The 15,829-nt window shown below is 42.1% G+C and overlaps 1 protein-coding gene across 3 annotated transcripts in view; it reads right to left on the reverse strand.

Annotated features, from left to right (window-relative positions):
• The window catches only part of COP1 (COP1 E3 ubiquitin ligase), a 125,993-nt gene extending 110,474 nt beyond the window's left edge, over window positions 1-15,519 (reverse strand). For 2 of the 3 annotated variants that reach the window (XM_065648919.1, XM_065648918.1), the window contains exons 1-6: window positions 15,179-15,519; window positions 8,863-8,922; window positions 7,701-7,798; window positions 6,312-6,388; window positions 3,827-3,946; window positions 1,690-1,758 (exon numbers count right to left, since the gene is read on the reverse strand). In XM_065648919.1, the coding sequence (XP_065504991.1) occupies window positions 1,690-1,758; window positions 3,827-3,946; window positions 6,312-6,388; window positions 7,701-7,798; window positions 8,863-8,922; window positions 15,179-15,519 (765 nt within the window). The remainder of the gene's footprint in view (window positions 1-1,689; window positions 1,759-3,826; window positions 3,947-6,311; window positions 6,389-7,700; window positions 7,799-8,862; window positions 8,923-15,178) is intronic. The other variant, XM_065648920.1, reaches the window with a different exon arrangement.
• Between the last annotated feature and the right edge of the window lie 310 nt (window positions 15,520-15,829).

Below are 15,829 nucleotides of genomic sequence, written 5' to 3' on the forward strand. Positions count from 1 at the left end.
AATGCATAAGCCGGGACATAGAAGATAAGCTAAGTGTCCCAAGAGGCTTCATGATGCTGCCAATGCTATATTCAGAGGATCTGCAGCCAAAATTAAGTTTCTTTAGCTTCAAAAGAGAGATGCCACCCTTGGACATTACTAGTAAAGCAAAGGGCAGATGTAGATGAGATGGGAAAGGTTTCCCAGGTGCTGAAAGTCATAGTCAGAGATGGAACACAGTGCTACAGTATGTTATAAACCAGAAGCTATGCAATTTCCCTTCCTTCCATCCTTCCCACTCAACACATGCGAACTAAAGTAGGTATCAACAGCCCCTCCTCCTGAGAGTTGTTCTAACTCAGTTTCACCCAGGGGAGGAGAAAGCAAAATCATCATTGACTTTATGGTACTGTCCCAAAGAAAATGAAAGTAGATATTCTAAAGATCTGAGAGGTGCTTATGAACTAAGCCACCACAAAATAACTATAGCAGCATTCAAAAAATGAAAGCTAAGAGATAACTCGATGGTTTTGAGCAATACTTGTGTCTCTGTTGTTTAAACAAAAAAATAAAGAGTAATACATTCCTCCTTTTTTTTTTTTCCAACCCTGAAGGACCAAACAGGTAGTATGCTTCATACTAAACAGAATCAGAAATGGAAGCGTGCCATTTCGTCTTCACTGACATCTGATCTAAGATATTCTCTTACATACGTATTCTCTTACGTATTCTGCTAAGATCTAAGATATTCTTTTACATACATTTTCCTTTGACATTTAGGAATCCTAACCATTAGTATTTTCACCTCCTCTCACTGGACACTATGCCTAGTAGGTCTCACTCCGCAAACGTGGCTTTATCTTGGAGTCAGTTTTTCCCTTGGTTTGTTCCTTTTCGTCGTTGCTGTTGGTTGTGATCAGAAGGCCGTGGGTATCTGTTGGTGGACAGACTCTGAACAACTTGCTTTGAGATGGCTCCACAACCAGACCCTCAATCTATTCTGGAAAATGCTTATTACATCCATTGCCTTTACATGGTTCAGGTTACACCACTGGGTCTTATATTCTTCACCTCTTTCATTAAAAGCCACGATGCTCCAAAAAAGGTTGTCCTTTTGCTGTTTTCACAGTCATTTTTCTAGGTTTCTGGGATATTTCTACTACTAGGAGTTTTGCATTGTATTACATTATAAATGATAAGTCCCAAATCATTAAAGACTGTGTAGGTGATTATGGAAGCCACTTGAGACACTCATTTTCAGTCAGATATGGAAGGCGCATAGAATATTCGTTCTTTTATGACGCAGCATTAGTCACGGCATTTGATACACTAAAAGAAAAAAGTTCAGAGTGACAATTTCACTCCTTCCCCATCCTTCAGTATTCCCCATCACAGAAAAATCTCGTTTCAATAATTTGATGTAAATTTACAGTGGGGAATCTCTACCCTCAAGTTCCCCCTTCCCACATGCTTCACCAGCATGAGACAAAAAGGCAAGTGATTAAAAATTGAAGCTGTCACATGTAAAGAGATTAATTTTCCTTAAAACCCACATGTCCTCTGCCTGAGATTTCCCCAAGCACATCCTTGCCTTTTTCTTTGCAGAGACAATGCCAGGCTAATACATCACTTAAACAGAAATTTAAGCAGACATGAACTGGTAGAAAGCGGCAGACACCACCTCACCCATGGAAACACAAAGCAAGTTACCTCTCTTTTGTTTCTTCTTGCAACTTTGAGAAACTCCATAAGGATCTGCAGTTGGGCAGCATGGGACTCCTGTAACACAGTAAATAAGGAACATTCATTTAATACACAGAAATCCACACAACACAGGAACAGCTTTCACTGAGAGGTGAGGAAGAGAAAATAGCTTATTAAGGCTGTTTTAAGAATGGTAGTATGACTTAGCCTCACAGGTTTTAAGGTTTTGTTTGGCTCACGGCATTTTTTTTGCACGAAGGTAGAAAACCTTGTAACAGCTCTTGTTGGTGTGTTACTGAAGACTTATTAGTAAGTTGAAATGCTTGCCAGTGTTTTTGGCTACAGCATCTGAAATTGGTTTTGGAATACAGGTTCCTCACAGGCTCATCATCTACCCTGGAAGACCATTAGCATCCACTTCACATTTAACATACTAAAGCGTTAAGTATTTATAAGAAAACCACCTCACTCCAAAATTAACATTTGTGTTTAAAGAGATTACTGTTGAACATTCCTCAAGAGTGGAAGACAACAGTGAAGTCACTGATGAAGCTAAAACATCCTTTTCCTATCTTCCCATAACAGGTCATTTACCTCAACCATTGGCTTAATATTTTCACCCAAACTGGCCAAAATCTGACAGGGTAAAATAAGAGAAGCACAAGGCAAAAGAAAAATAAAAACTACATTCCAGCATTAATATAGCCCTAATTCTAACCCAGCATTGTGTCGCTTATTTTCATAACCTACCAAAATATTTACTATTAAAGGACTGTGAACATATACTCAAAGAGAAGCAGGACACAGGAGCATGCAGAATCCATGAAAGGCAGATGAGACAGGAAAAGTAAAGAGATTAGGATGCAAGACTACAACTTTTGTGAGATTATTTTATTCCTCCCCACCCTGTGGTGATAATGAAAGTGAAGCGAGTAAAACCAGAAAGGAAAAAGTTTAAAAACTGTTCTTTAAGTGTCAGGCGTGGTTTTGGTTTTCTGTTTGTTTCTTTGGGGTTTTTTTGTGTTTTGGTTTTTTTTGGTTGGTTGGTTGTGGTTTGTTTTTAAGGCTTAGTATCCTTAAAAGATATTTCTGCTCAGAAGCACCCATACACTCAGTCCTGTGCCTTCTTTTGTTTTAGATTGCTCAGAAATGACAAAAAAACCTTCAGAAAAAAAAGAGGTTTTACTCTTAAGTTAGAAACCATACTCCCATCGCATCTTCACTGAACCACAATAAAAAAAATTTATGTACAAGTCCCCACATGATACAGGAACATAACAGATTTGCTAGCGGTCAGTAAACATATTTTTGGGTTACTTTCCTTCCACCAGAACCAGAAGTTCTGTAAATACTGATTCTGCGAGAGTGAATTAAGATAAGCCATTCCCAATACAACTTTTCCTCACCTGTTTTAAAGAACCAAAGTCCAACCTCCTACCCAAAGTTCACTAGGCTAAATTTTGGAATCCAGTTTGAGAAGATCTGGCTCTCCTAACTGGAAAATGGTCACTTGAGACCAACAGCATGGAATGGCCAAATACACGAGAACTATCCCAGACTAAATACATTTCAATTAAATCATAGAAACAGCTTGCTCCATATTGTATAAATACTCAAACCAGCCTGATAAGACATTTGAACTTCTATTTCAAGTATTAAATACTAAACAAAGGCTTCAGGCACGGCAGTCACTCGGGTTATATCAGTTCCAGTGAAAACTAAAAGATGGAATTTTTTTTCACATGTTCATTGAGTTTATTCCTTAACCTATATATTTTGGACTTCTTCCTGCTTATTACCAAGAAATATCTGATATTTACTTGTGCTATAATCAATTAGCAAACGTCTTCATATGCATTTCTCTGTTTTGCTAGCCAGTTTCTCTTATCCTTTTTCTTTTTCTCTGCTTGTTTATACAACCCTGCCAGCAGCAACACTACAAGCACATCATGGGCATCATAGTCAAAATGTTAGTTTGCTACAAAGGTCAGTGAGATGAACAACTTTTCAACACTAAAATGCAAGAGAAAATTCTCAGCAATTAATTCAGTAATCAAATCTTACTTCAAGAAGATAAAAGCATGAAAAAAATGCTGCTAACTTGTCAATGGTGTTCATTTAAATAAAATAAGAAAGTCCTTACTGCTTCCAACTGCTTCTTCTTTTGCACCAGCAGCTCCAGCATCAGGTTGACATTGGCCAAGTCAAGATTGTCTTGATCAGTTCCCAACAAATCTTGAATTATCTGCCACCTGTGGCCATTCTATAAAGAAAACAAGAGACATTGGAGAGAAAAGTGGGTTCAAGTCATCCAGAGCTACATCCAGCAACAAATTTTAAAAGCAACACTGCAATATTTCATCTCTTGGTAAAAATTTCAAAACAATTTCAGGGATCAAAATTCCCAGTTCTCCCACAAGTACAAGATATAAGTCTTTCATCCTGCTGTGTAACTGCTTATCTTATTTGGAAGATATTTGAGCTTTATGAGAGCATAGCTGGTGCTGCCATGAAGAGATTATTTCACAGCCACAATTTTATCTGATTTGTGCCCTAGTTTCTGAGAACATGTTTCTATGGGAAGAAAAAAAACATGTTTTCAAGCTGAGTTGGATTACATCTATCTGAAATACTGTTAAGTGGTGATAGCTCTTAATTTTTTTAACCAATAGGTAAAGCTCTCATGCTAAATTCAAATGGAAGAAGGTAGTATCAGCTTATCTTTTCTATTCTCACCTCCCACACTGCTCCTCTTAAGAGCATTTTCACAGGAAATGTGAGAGCAGGAGAGAAGATTGAGCTCAGCAGGATGATCTTCTCATTCAACCTGCTGGAGGTGAGGACTCCTCAGAGATCCAGCATACTACCATCCCTCCCTACAGACTGTTGGCTCTTCCCATTGCCAGGAAAGAGTAAAAAATCAATTAAATAATCTTTTAGCACAGGAAAACCCGAATAACAGGTTAATGGTAATATAGCCTTACACTACAAAGCCTCAAGAACCAACAGGAGCAGCTAAAAGGTCTTTAGACCTTCCAAAAAACAAAGCTGGATTTAAAAAATCCTGCCTTATAACAGCTATGACACTAGCTCAAGATATTTAAATTTCTTAGAACTAGAAATGCCATACAGTCTAAACCAGACATTTTCTAAGAGGAACTAGCCTGTTTGTATTGGTTAGCTTAAGAAAAATAAAAGATGTAACATCCATACACACAACTTTTTACACAACTCTACACAGAACATGTGGAAACTGCACAGGCAAAAACTCAATTTCAGTCTGAAACACCCACACACAAAAAAATACAATTTTAAAGTCAAAAAGATTTGACACAAACTTTAACACAGTAATGTACTAGTAAAGTGTACTACTGCTAAAGTACTCTGAAAGTTTCAATGATACCACAACATGATTTCTTAATGAGACAAATCCATGACCAAGAAACAGTGTGTTTGCTGCAACATGTGTTGAGCGACTTCTCTTAATAGCAGAAGTAATACCAGAGGAGAACAGGCACATTAAGAGGCCGGTACGACAGCAAAAGTTTCTCTTTTTAGAGAGGTCAGTATTTTTTATTTGCTGCCAAAAGGTAGACAACGCTGTGTTGGACATAAAGTCATGCTAGATGTCCACTCACTGGTTGTTATCTAACAACAGTGCATCTATGGGCAGAGTTTTGAAATGTGCACTGTAAGAAAGTAGAATCCATTTCCAAGGAGTTACTGCACGTGCCTTCAAGTCAACTGTGTGCATTTTAAACTAGGTATGGTATACGCATATTTTAAATTCAATATAAAAGCTTACTGTGAGTAAATCAATGAATCCTTAAAGCATGCTCTTTTTATAGCATACAACTGCTGAAAGCATTAGGGGCATTGCAGAAACCAAATTGGGCTTTTAAACTGACAAAAACGGGGTCCTTGATTTTTAATATTAGTTTGCAACCCTTATTTATGAATTACAGAAACCAAGGAAGCCAGACATAGCGAGACAAATACACAAGTTTCCTAGTTAATGTCATATAGTCTATTTGATCTTAACGTACAAGAGCATCCGCTGCTGCTGTACAGGGGTTTTAACGAACTGGGAACACAGATCACGCTCTGATTCTGTGACATTAAGTAAGCCTAGAAGATATCCAGGCAGTTTTCTCCGGGATCAGAGCCAGAACACCAGCACTCGGAACGCATCCTTCTCCCTCTTGTGGCTGGTATTAGCTTGCCTCCAATTTCCCTGCAGAACGCGGCTTCTCGCACATGACCAGACAAGCCCGTGGCACTTCTAATCATCCATTACTCTCACTGCAGCTGTAATTTCCAACACTGAATGAAAAATTATTACCTTTAAACAAGTGTGCTTCCGTGGGTAGTTTCCCAGGTTATATTCAATACATCGTATGACACTTAGCTACATTAACACAGCTTGCCTCTGCACATAGATTGCTGGCAGGAGGAACGAGAGTTAATATGGTTGAAGGGATCTAGTGCCACTGATACTGGTATTATTCCCACACAAAGCAAGTTAAAGCATCAGCTCAACAGTGTAATTTCTTCTAAATTAAGCCACATTATGACAAATGCTGTACAGAACCATCAAATAAATATAAAGTAAAAAAGTTGGAACATACGGTGCTACTCACTGAATGGTCCAGTTTGAGTCTTTTCTCCTCAGATCTTTGCTTCTGTTTAAGAATAAGTTCATTAACTAGAAACATAAATAAATAGAATGTCAGAGTTGGATTTAAAGTTCACAATAAAGTATGAAAAAGTCTACCTCAATATTTTTACTTTAGTTATAATTCCACAGTAAGTTTATCGGTAATTAAAACAGTAGCTGTCTCAATTTTTCTCTCACCAATTTATTCCCCTTTTTTGTGAAGTATATAAAAAAAAATTTTTAAAAAAATCAAATACAATGCCTACACATTCCCCAAATTGCTTCAGTTCCTTTTTCTAAGCACCCATGGTTCTTTGGCAAAGCTTTACAACTCCAAGGCGGAAGTATATAACAGAAGAGCATGAAGGAGATAAAATATTAACTAGTTTGCTACAGGCCAAAAACAAGCTCAGCAAATAGAAGAACTTTTTTCCTTTAATTACTATGTGCATTTTTAAAGGTATATTTTTGCTACTGTTTTATTTCACACCAATTTAGTGAATGGTGCAAAGAGGGGAAGATAACCTCAACCCTTTGCACACACATAAACAAGTTCTTCCCCCTCCTCAGGTGCGTTTTCCCTCCCAATACAGATGTGAAACCCCTGAACGTAGGTGTCTGACTTTGGCACAACATGCTTGGATCTAAGCCAGTATGCCCGTTCCTAAAGCATTCCTTGGCTACTGTGGCTTTTAATCTACTTATTATCAAATGGATACCCTAGCACATGAAATCAAGATTTGATTTAATTTTTGTATTTCATACTGCAATGTGCTTCCTTTGATATTTTCTCCCCATAACAAAGATTTAAACTCTATTTCCAGTTAGGAAGATTACCTTCCTCTGTTTAAGAAGAAATCAGTTAGGATTGCATATATGTATGCATACAAATATTTTTTTCTGTATGTGATTTACACACATCCATACATCACATGGACCTCACTGCAGCAGCCAAAATAGTGCAATACATAATTCAGCCTCCCCTCCTTCAGTGTCCTTGTTTTGTAAACAGGGCATGTTCTTGATTAGACAGACAACAGTGCAAGAAAATGCAAGTAAATAAAGAGATTCAAATGCCTAGCCACTAGAAAAACATCTTCATTTTGCTTTTCTTACTATGCAAGCAGCAGCAAGTCAGTCTCAGTGCTGTAACTCAGCATACAGAACTGCTGGAGGCAGTGGAGTATCAACAATTCATACTACTAACTACTTTTTATATAAAAGCCACAGTAGACCAAAGGGCTGATGTTTGGATTTTATTTTCAATATCCAGAAGCTGGTTATTTCTAGGCCAAATTTACAAGTGCCTGCCTTCCTTAACAACTAAGATGTTCCTCACTCAAGGAAGCCTAGAGCTTACCTAAGAAGTTGGGATAAAGATGATCTATGTTGTCCACAACGTAATTGCATTTGGGACATCTGTTATTGTCCTCCAAGCTCTGGTGAATACATTTATAGCTGTTTAAAAACAAAAGAAACAAAACAAGTGAGCAAACATGAAGGAACAAAATATAAACACAGGGTAAATAACATCAACCATTGATAACCTGTGTGTTGCCAGCTGCTTCATCAAAATCCTACGGCAGAGGCAAAATGTTCCAATATTAACTCAGAGAGCACGACAGCAGAGGGACGGCAAAGTTTCTTGACCAGAATTACCAAAGGTATTTAAGTACACAGAACATTTGACAACATTGCTCTGTTATTTCCGAATAAAGACATTGGAATGCCTCTTATCTCGGACTTCTTAAAAAAAGTTATGGATCACAGGGATAAAATTTGCTGCTTGAGGAAGTGCTTTAGGCTACTAAAGTATTACTTCTTGTAAAAGGTAGGCAATTTATTTCCAGTTAATAGACACCATAAGAATATAATGTACATGAGGCATTAAATCATCATGGTTCAACATTTATTCTGACCCCTACTTTAGAAGGGGAGCAGACAATTCCACACCTGCCCCTGGAGGCTTCTTGTATTCTCCACACTCCTCATGCCAGCCAGAGATAACACACTGAAAAACAAGTGGACTTTGGGCAAACTCAGTACAACAGAAACAAGTTTGAAGCACATTCTGTTTGAGAATTGCAATAGACAACGTGCAAACCATTTCAAACTGTATATGGTCTTGCAAAAGGCAAGAAGGACCTGCCAACACCAACACTGACTCGCGTGATTTCTACAGAGGCAGAACCCGCCGCTTTGGGTGGTCACAGACACCTTCCATTGTCAACAGAGGTAAGGCGACAAACTGTTCCGACTCTGGGCAACAGATGCTACCAGTGATTAAAGAGCATTTTATTTCTTTACAGAGGAAATACAGTAGCACAACTTTTTTTTTAAACACCAAGTTTTTATTTTAATCTGACTGGTACTCATTATTAAAAATTTCATTTCAACCTCTTTCTTCAGTGCAAGGACAGAAGAGTAACAAAAACTTGGAAGGAAAGGGATTTACAGTAACATCAGTCCACACACGCTCTAAGAGGTGGATATTTTGCACAATGCAAAAAGAAAAAACTTACCAGAAGCTGTGTCCACATTTCGTCATGTAGGCTTCTTCAATCATATCAAAACAGATCGGACTGAAAACAAAACAAAGGAAAAAAAATCAGATATGTATTATGTTACAAAAATGAAGGAAAGTATTATTAATTCCAAGCAGCCACCTAATCAAGCTTAGGTAATATTTTCTGTTTGTAAAACGAAAAGAGGACACAAAAGTGCAGCAGCAACCAGTCAGTATAAAGATCAAAAGGGCAATCAACAGTTCTTTGAACTCGGAAGTTTGCTACAATTAGAAACCAGGTAAGCATTCACTTTTGAAGCTTTCAATAGTTGCAAACCACCCAAACAAAGCCAGAGTACCTTCAACAACCAAGGCTGCAGAAGAACCTCTAAACCATCTGGTACTAGGTCTCAAAACAATATTCATGTAAAAAACAGGTTTTTTCACAGATAGAAGGTATTTATAAATGACACAAAAAATAGTTTATCGTTCCTTTTTTCAGCCAATAGCTATCTATAATTAAAAAAACACAACACAAAGAGGCAGAGCAGAACAGAAACAGTAATGATGTCATGAGAACAAGAATTAATAAGCAGCAGGAGGAGGAAGGTGCCAAGGAGGGCGTGTGCCTGCAGAACACTGTCAGGCTGCAGCTGTCAAGCATGGCATTAAAAAACCAAAGACAACAGGAGAAGTAGAATATGGGACTGTGGAAACAAGGCCTTTTGGTTTTTTTCCAAGACTTGTTCATGAGCAAAGCGCAGGCAGCTCTCCACGAGGGATCGCCAAGGACCAAGCAGGGAGCTGAAGGATGTGCAGGAACCTGAGCAAGAGACACGGGAATCCAGTGAGAGAGGTAGAGGAAGAAATCTGTCTCATCATTAAGTGGCTGTGACATGTTTGAAAGGAAAACGAAACACAAATGAAAGCAGGGGAGGGATATATCTTATTCCCAGTGACTCCTGGGGCTGCTGCCCCCGACACCTGGTAAGATATGCTGTCACATACATACTCTTCCTCAGGTCTTGGCCAGCTATCCAGTGAGATGCTGGGGACAGCAATGCCACAATTCTGCACATATTGCATGTACCAGCTGGGTCACAAGCTTCACCTGGCTTTCAAGCCCTTGCCGAGATCCAAATGCTCTCCTCTCACTCCACACCAATCTTAGTCCAGAGAGGTTTCCACCAGCACTTGTTTTCTTCAGGAACAGCTTCCTCCCACCTTCTGCCAACAAGGCAGTTCCCACAGAATGAGCTGTTAATAAACTGTTAACAACTTCTGAGAAGCACAAATATTTTTGAATCCAAGATCAAAAAAAAAAAAAACCAGATCGGACTGAAATAAGCAGCCAGGGGAGAGGAGCACCTCAATTTATCCCCTTGTTAGCACTCGACAGAAGTCATTCCCCCTTACTGCCATCCATTATAGAGGATACTAACATTTGTTGCCCCAATTAGGCATTTAAAAATAGCAAAGAGGAAACACCTCCTAAATAAACACTTATTTTTAAGCCCATCAAGGGGAAGCTGTGGCCCCTGTCAATGCAATCCCCCTCCAAATGACCAAACTGGAAAACACAGATGCATTGAAAGGGTTGTCCAATCTCACATACAAACCGGTGTGTCTTAAGTATTTTACCAAACCGTCTGTATAACCGCAATAAGGGCAAACTAATCAAACCAGAAAGCTACTCTCTGAATGAACTGAGTCACCAGTTCTGCTCCTCAAAAGAAGCCTCTGCATTAACAGACACCTTTTCCTCTTCCACCCTGGCAGACCTTTTCTGGACATTCATTTGTCTCGAGTAGCACCAACTTCAGAGGTTCAAATCACTATTTCCGAGTTTAAAGGGTTTTTTTTTTTTTTCAGTTTCAAGGCACTGTTTAGTCAGAATAAATTATGACCAAACTTAACCAACAATAGTGGATTAATAAAAGGAGAATTAGGCACCTTTGTACTCTACTAGCTGGCCTTTAAAAAAGAAAGTCAGAGACTTCTGGTTATATGAGTGCCTGAGGCTGGTTTCTTCCCACAGGTGATGAGCAGCTTAAATTCTTTGCCCTTCTTCTAGTCACACTGTCTAACATAGTCACACTCTCTGTATCATGCTAAAAACTGCTATTTCCCACAGGGCCAGATGTGTTTTTTTCCAGCACACTCCTAATGCCCTGCCTCTAAAAAGAGCAACAATGAACAAGGCTGTAAGGCTGCTCTGCCTCCAAGAGGACACCACAAATTAGAGCACAAATAGGAAGATCACCTCCTAACATGACACTCGCCCGAGACCACTGTTCCCAAACTTATTCTTCTTCATACCAGTTTGATTGCAGAAGTGACAGAGCCAAAATAGGTGAGAAAAAGCAATCAGAGCCAGCAAACGCAGCCATTCAGTGCCAGGGTCATCGTTAACAGAGCCTGAAGTTTCCATTAAGAACCGTTTTCCCCCCAAATGCTCACTGATTTACAAGTGGAAACAAGATTGATGTCTTTTAATACTGACCCAAGCCAAGCTGGCTGAAACACATGGAAGACGCTCTGCACCAGTCGTTTTAAGTTAATCTAACATAGAGGGAAGGTTAAGACAGGAGTGGAGGGATGGGAGCTTGAGATACACTACAGCTTGTAGCAAACACAAATTGAGAAGCACTGGTATGGTGAAATCAAGGCTTCTCTGCATGAGATAGCTCTTATTCTCCATTTGTCTTAAGTAGCAGAGCCAGGTAAAAAGGATGCATATTACTTCAGCAAGCCAAAAATGTCACTGTTCTTTATCAGATACTGATGCCTTATTTACTATACAGGGGTTTTTTTTGTCCAGCACTGCGAAGTCTTACCGTTCTTTCTCTATGAAGTATAACTCTAACAGTTTTTTAATCATTTCAACCAAGTTCACACCGCTAAGTTTTGCGAGCTGTTTTCAAGGCATCTCTCAAGAGCACTACTGTCACCCTGCTGCTACCCAAACACCTGGCTCAAGTGGTCACTGTAAAACTTAAATACATTTCAAATTTCCTTCTGCTCTGCAGCAAACAAGACCCATTATGATTTCTCCCTCCTATTCTGCACCTCTTTGGTCTAAGCAGAGAGCAGGACTTGTTGCAGGCTCTGTTCTTCGCACGGAAGGTGGCCAGGTTAAAGATCATTGCCATTACTATCTACTCAATAAGAAGCTCAAATAAAACAATGGATTATAAAACCATCATTGTACGGGGTACATAAACAGCTCGCTGTGTTTTTAGTTCATGACCTCCAGGGTTAATTCGCAGCATTGCTCACTGAAGAGGTTTGCCAGATTACAAGCACCTGAACAACTACACTCAGCCCACACCTGACATTAAGAGGTAACCAGCCACCTGAGGAAAAAAAAACATTTTTAAAAACCCATGAACCTGCAAGTCCACCATTAAACAAAGCACACAGCCCTTGAGTTTGCTGGGTATACCTCTCCAGGTCAGTATGCAACATCCCCTCTTCTCTATGCATTGAATTCTGCCTGAGCACTGGTACGAAGCAGCCTCTGGAGAGATAGCCTGACTCAGATGCCCTTCATGCAGGGAGCGTAGCAGATAGTCACTGGTTTTAAAGGGGTTTAGACAACCCCTAACTGGGAGGGCTAATGTAAGACCTGGAAAAACCATAACCAATTACACTGCTGGACAGGAGAAAATCATCTGATTAGAAGATTCCCCTTCAGATGCTCTACAGGCAAGTGGAAAGAGGCCTGCCTACACAAACAGCACGAACTACCTTTAAATTCTACATCCTGCACTAAGAGAAACAAAAAGTTTCCCCTTTCATGACAAAGTTGTCCAGTCAGTCAGACCTATTTGCTTTCCTGACTAGAGTTACACATTTCCCAGCAGAGGCTGATACACACTACAAATGGTACACACTTGCTAAACGCTTCACAACACAGACTAGCAAGCTATGCCAACGTTTACATTAAAGCCCAGGCCCCACGCTGCTGAGATAGCAATTCCAGAAGACAGGCAGGGACGTTGCACATATTAACACTATTTAGAGGATTTCCACTTGCACCTTGGTGTTTGAAACTCATCCAAACTTCTTTACTCTTTCCCACCTTCAGGCTGGTACAGGCAGAATCTACCACTGAGTTTATGCTGTAGGTAACAGTAACTCACAGCACATGCTCAGCAAAATTAGCAAATGTTCCCTGCAGCTGGCAGCATCTTGGAAGTGTCCTTATGGGGGGGAAAGGCATATGGAAAACTTCTGCTTCTCACACTGAGATATACAAAACTTGCTTAAATCAATTATTTAACCCCCCCTCACACACCCCTCTGTCTTCTTGGGCATTGCTCAAAATTCCAGAGTTGCCCAGTTGAGTTTATTTCTGTACTGCATAACTGTATTGCTAACTGAAAAAAACAAAGAGGAATACTATAATTTGAAGCTAGTGATAATAAGCAAGAACAAGCCCTACAGCCCACAGAAATACACAGCAGTTAAGAATCCAGGGAAGTTAACTATAACCACTGTCTGCTCTTAAAGCTTCTGACCTGCAGTTCAATATGCTCAATATCGCTCTCTTGTAAATGGTAAGAGGGGGATAAGAGAAGATATTTTGCCCTGATTACTACGCAGTGATTTTTTCCTCTCGCTTCATGCAGCCAGCAGCACTCCTTGATGAAAACAGCTAATTACATGTTCTCCTCAAAGCATACACAGTAGTTACCCTGCAGGAAAAAAAAACCCAAAAAAACCAAACCAAACAAAACAAAAAAAAACCCCCCACACAAAAAAACCCAAACACACACCCAAGAAACTCAGTTTTTTGAACTGTCTTTAAAATACTCAGCTGGCCTACAAACTTCTTACAAGTGTCATTTCCCTTCAAACACCCTAATTTCTATGACAGACAGCAAAACGGGAAATGACAGCTAACCAGGGATGGGGAGCGATGGTTGCAGACCACAACTGCCAGAGTACAACCGCAGAGGGAACAGAGGGGCTTAGGCATTTGCAATCAAGTTATCCCCCATCACCAACAGCAACCCACACCAAGTGCCCTTAAATCCACCTGATGCGGCCTAGAGCTTTCAGCCAGGGCAGGACATCAGCTGATTACCGCTGTGCCCTCATCCCAATTCTGCTACTGAGTAAACACTACTTACTGTAGCAAGCAGTAATTTTTATTATTACTTACAACAAGGAAGAAGTAGTTACTGTTTTCTCTGCCACTAACTTTTTAGCAGCTTCAGGTTCTCACTTTAGCGGCAAGGATATTTCCTATCTACTCTGCTAGACAGGTTACAGCTGTAAAATCAAGTCTACAGGTTTTTGAGACAACACCTGTCCTGGGGAGTTGCCAAACAACCAACCCTCACCTGTAAGTCACCGCTGTCAGATAAAGTAATCTTCCTTTCTTTTTTTTTTTTAAACTGTTTCCTTCCAATACATAACTTCGCTACAACTTGAGCTTCTCTCCAATATCTCCTCACTGCTTGTCTCTCAGGTGCTGATGCTTACCCCTGCTTTTTATTATCACATTTTAGTACATCCAACCAGCTATAAAAACCAAACCTAGTCCTTATGTTAGGAGGCTTGAAACCCATCAGCTATGGGGTCTCTCTGAAACTGTGAATTACCAACAAGTTCTCAAACCACACACAGCAGAGGGCCTTGGTCTACCACTTCTGCTGAAAGGCTATTTTCATCTACAAGCTGCAGCCGTGGCCAAACATTAGAAGGAAAGCACCTGAACAGCTTCAAGAAAAATCTTTATCCCACCACCGCCGAAACTTCCCACCCATCTGGTTTTAGGTGCCAGAGGGGCACAAACCTTACTGCTGTTTCAAACCAGCCAACCTTTCCCGGCATGGGAGGCAAACCCACGCCAGCTTTGCTGGATGGACCAACCACCACGAGACCCCCTCGGATCCCCACCCGCAGGGGCACAAAATCCTCTGCCGGCTGCTCTTCCAGGGGCTGGAGCGGGGCAGCGCAGGGGGTCCAGAGGAGACCAGAGCCCCCCGCTCCCTGCCCAGGCACACAGGACGCTTCCTTGCCATGTCAACACGTTATGAGGAAACACCTCCGGTCGCGGGTCCTTTCCGAGAAGTTGTGCTGCTCCGGCGCGTACCCAAGGAGGAACCTGCTGGGAATAACCTGATTCGGCTTAAAAACACAAGAGAGGGAGAAACCAACGCCGCTACACAGGGCCGAACAGCAAACAGACACAAGACGGGGCGAAAACGCCCCAAACCGTCACCCCCCAGACGCGCCCAAGCCTCTCAACCCCCGGCGAGCCCCCGCCGGTGTTCCGCACCCCGCGGGGGCCGCTATATCGCGACACGTATCGCGCTCACCAGACGAAGTCGTTGCTCTTGTCCTCGTAGGAGTTGATGAGCCCGTTGCAGAGCGGGGTGAACAGCGGCCTCTTCCTGCTGCCGCCGCCGCCGCCCGCGCCGCTGCCGCCGCCTCCCGCCGAGGAGCCGCCGCCGGGCCGCGCCGCCGCCGCCAGCCGGGCCAGCCCCGCTCCCGAGCCCGACACGGCGGCCGCCACCAGCACAGGCCGCGCCGCCGCCGCCGCCTGCGAAGAAGACGAGCCCGGCGCCATGGCGGCCGAAGAGGAAGAGGAGGAGGAGGAGGAGGCCGGGGTGGCGGCGGGCGGCGCGGCGGGGTGCGGCGGCGGGCGGCTGCCCGACATGCCGAGGCCGGGCCGGGCGGAGCGGGGGCCCCCGACGGCGGAGCGGCCTCAGCGCATCCCCGCGCGCGGCGCCGCGGGAACAATAAAGTTCGTTCAAGGGGGGGGGGGGGGGGGGGGGGAAAAAAAAAAAGGAAGGGGAAAAAAAAAAAAACAACACACCCGCCCGCGCGGCGCTTGTTCAAGCTTTATTGACAAGCGGACAGGCCGCCGCGCATGCGCGGGGCGGGGCCGGGCTCCCGCGGGGCGGGGCGGGGCGGGGCGGGGGGTCCCCGGAGGGAGCGATCGGTGAGCGGGGCCGCGGAGGGTCCCG

This window comes from Caloenas nicobarica, chromosome 20 (genome assembly GCF_036013445.1).
Source record: "Caloenas nicobarica isolate bCalNic1 chromosome 20, bCalNic1.hap1, whole genome shotgun sequence".
Taxonomy (NCBI): domain Eukaryota; kingdom Metazoa; phylum Chordata; class Aves; order Columbiformes; family Columbidae; genus Caloenas; species Caloenas nicobarica.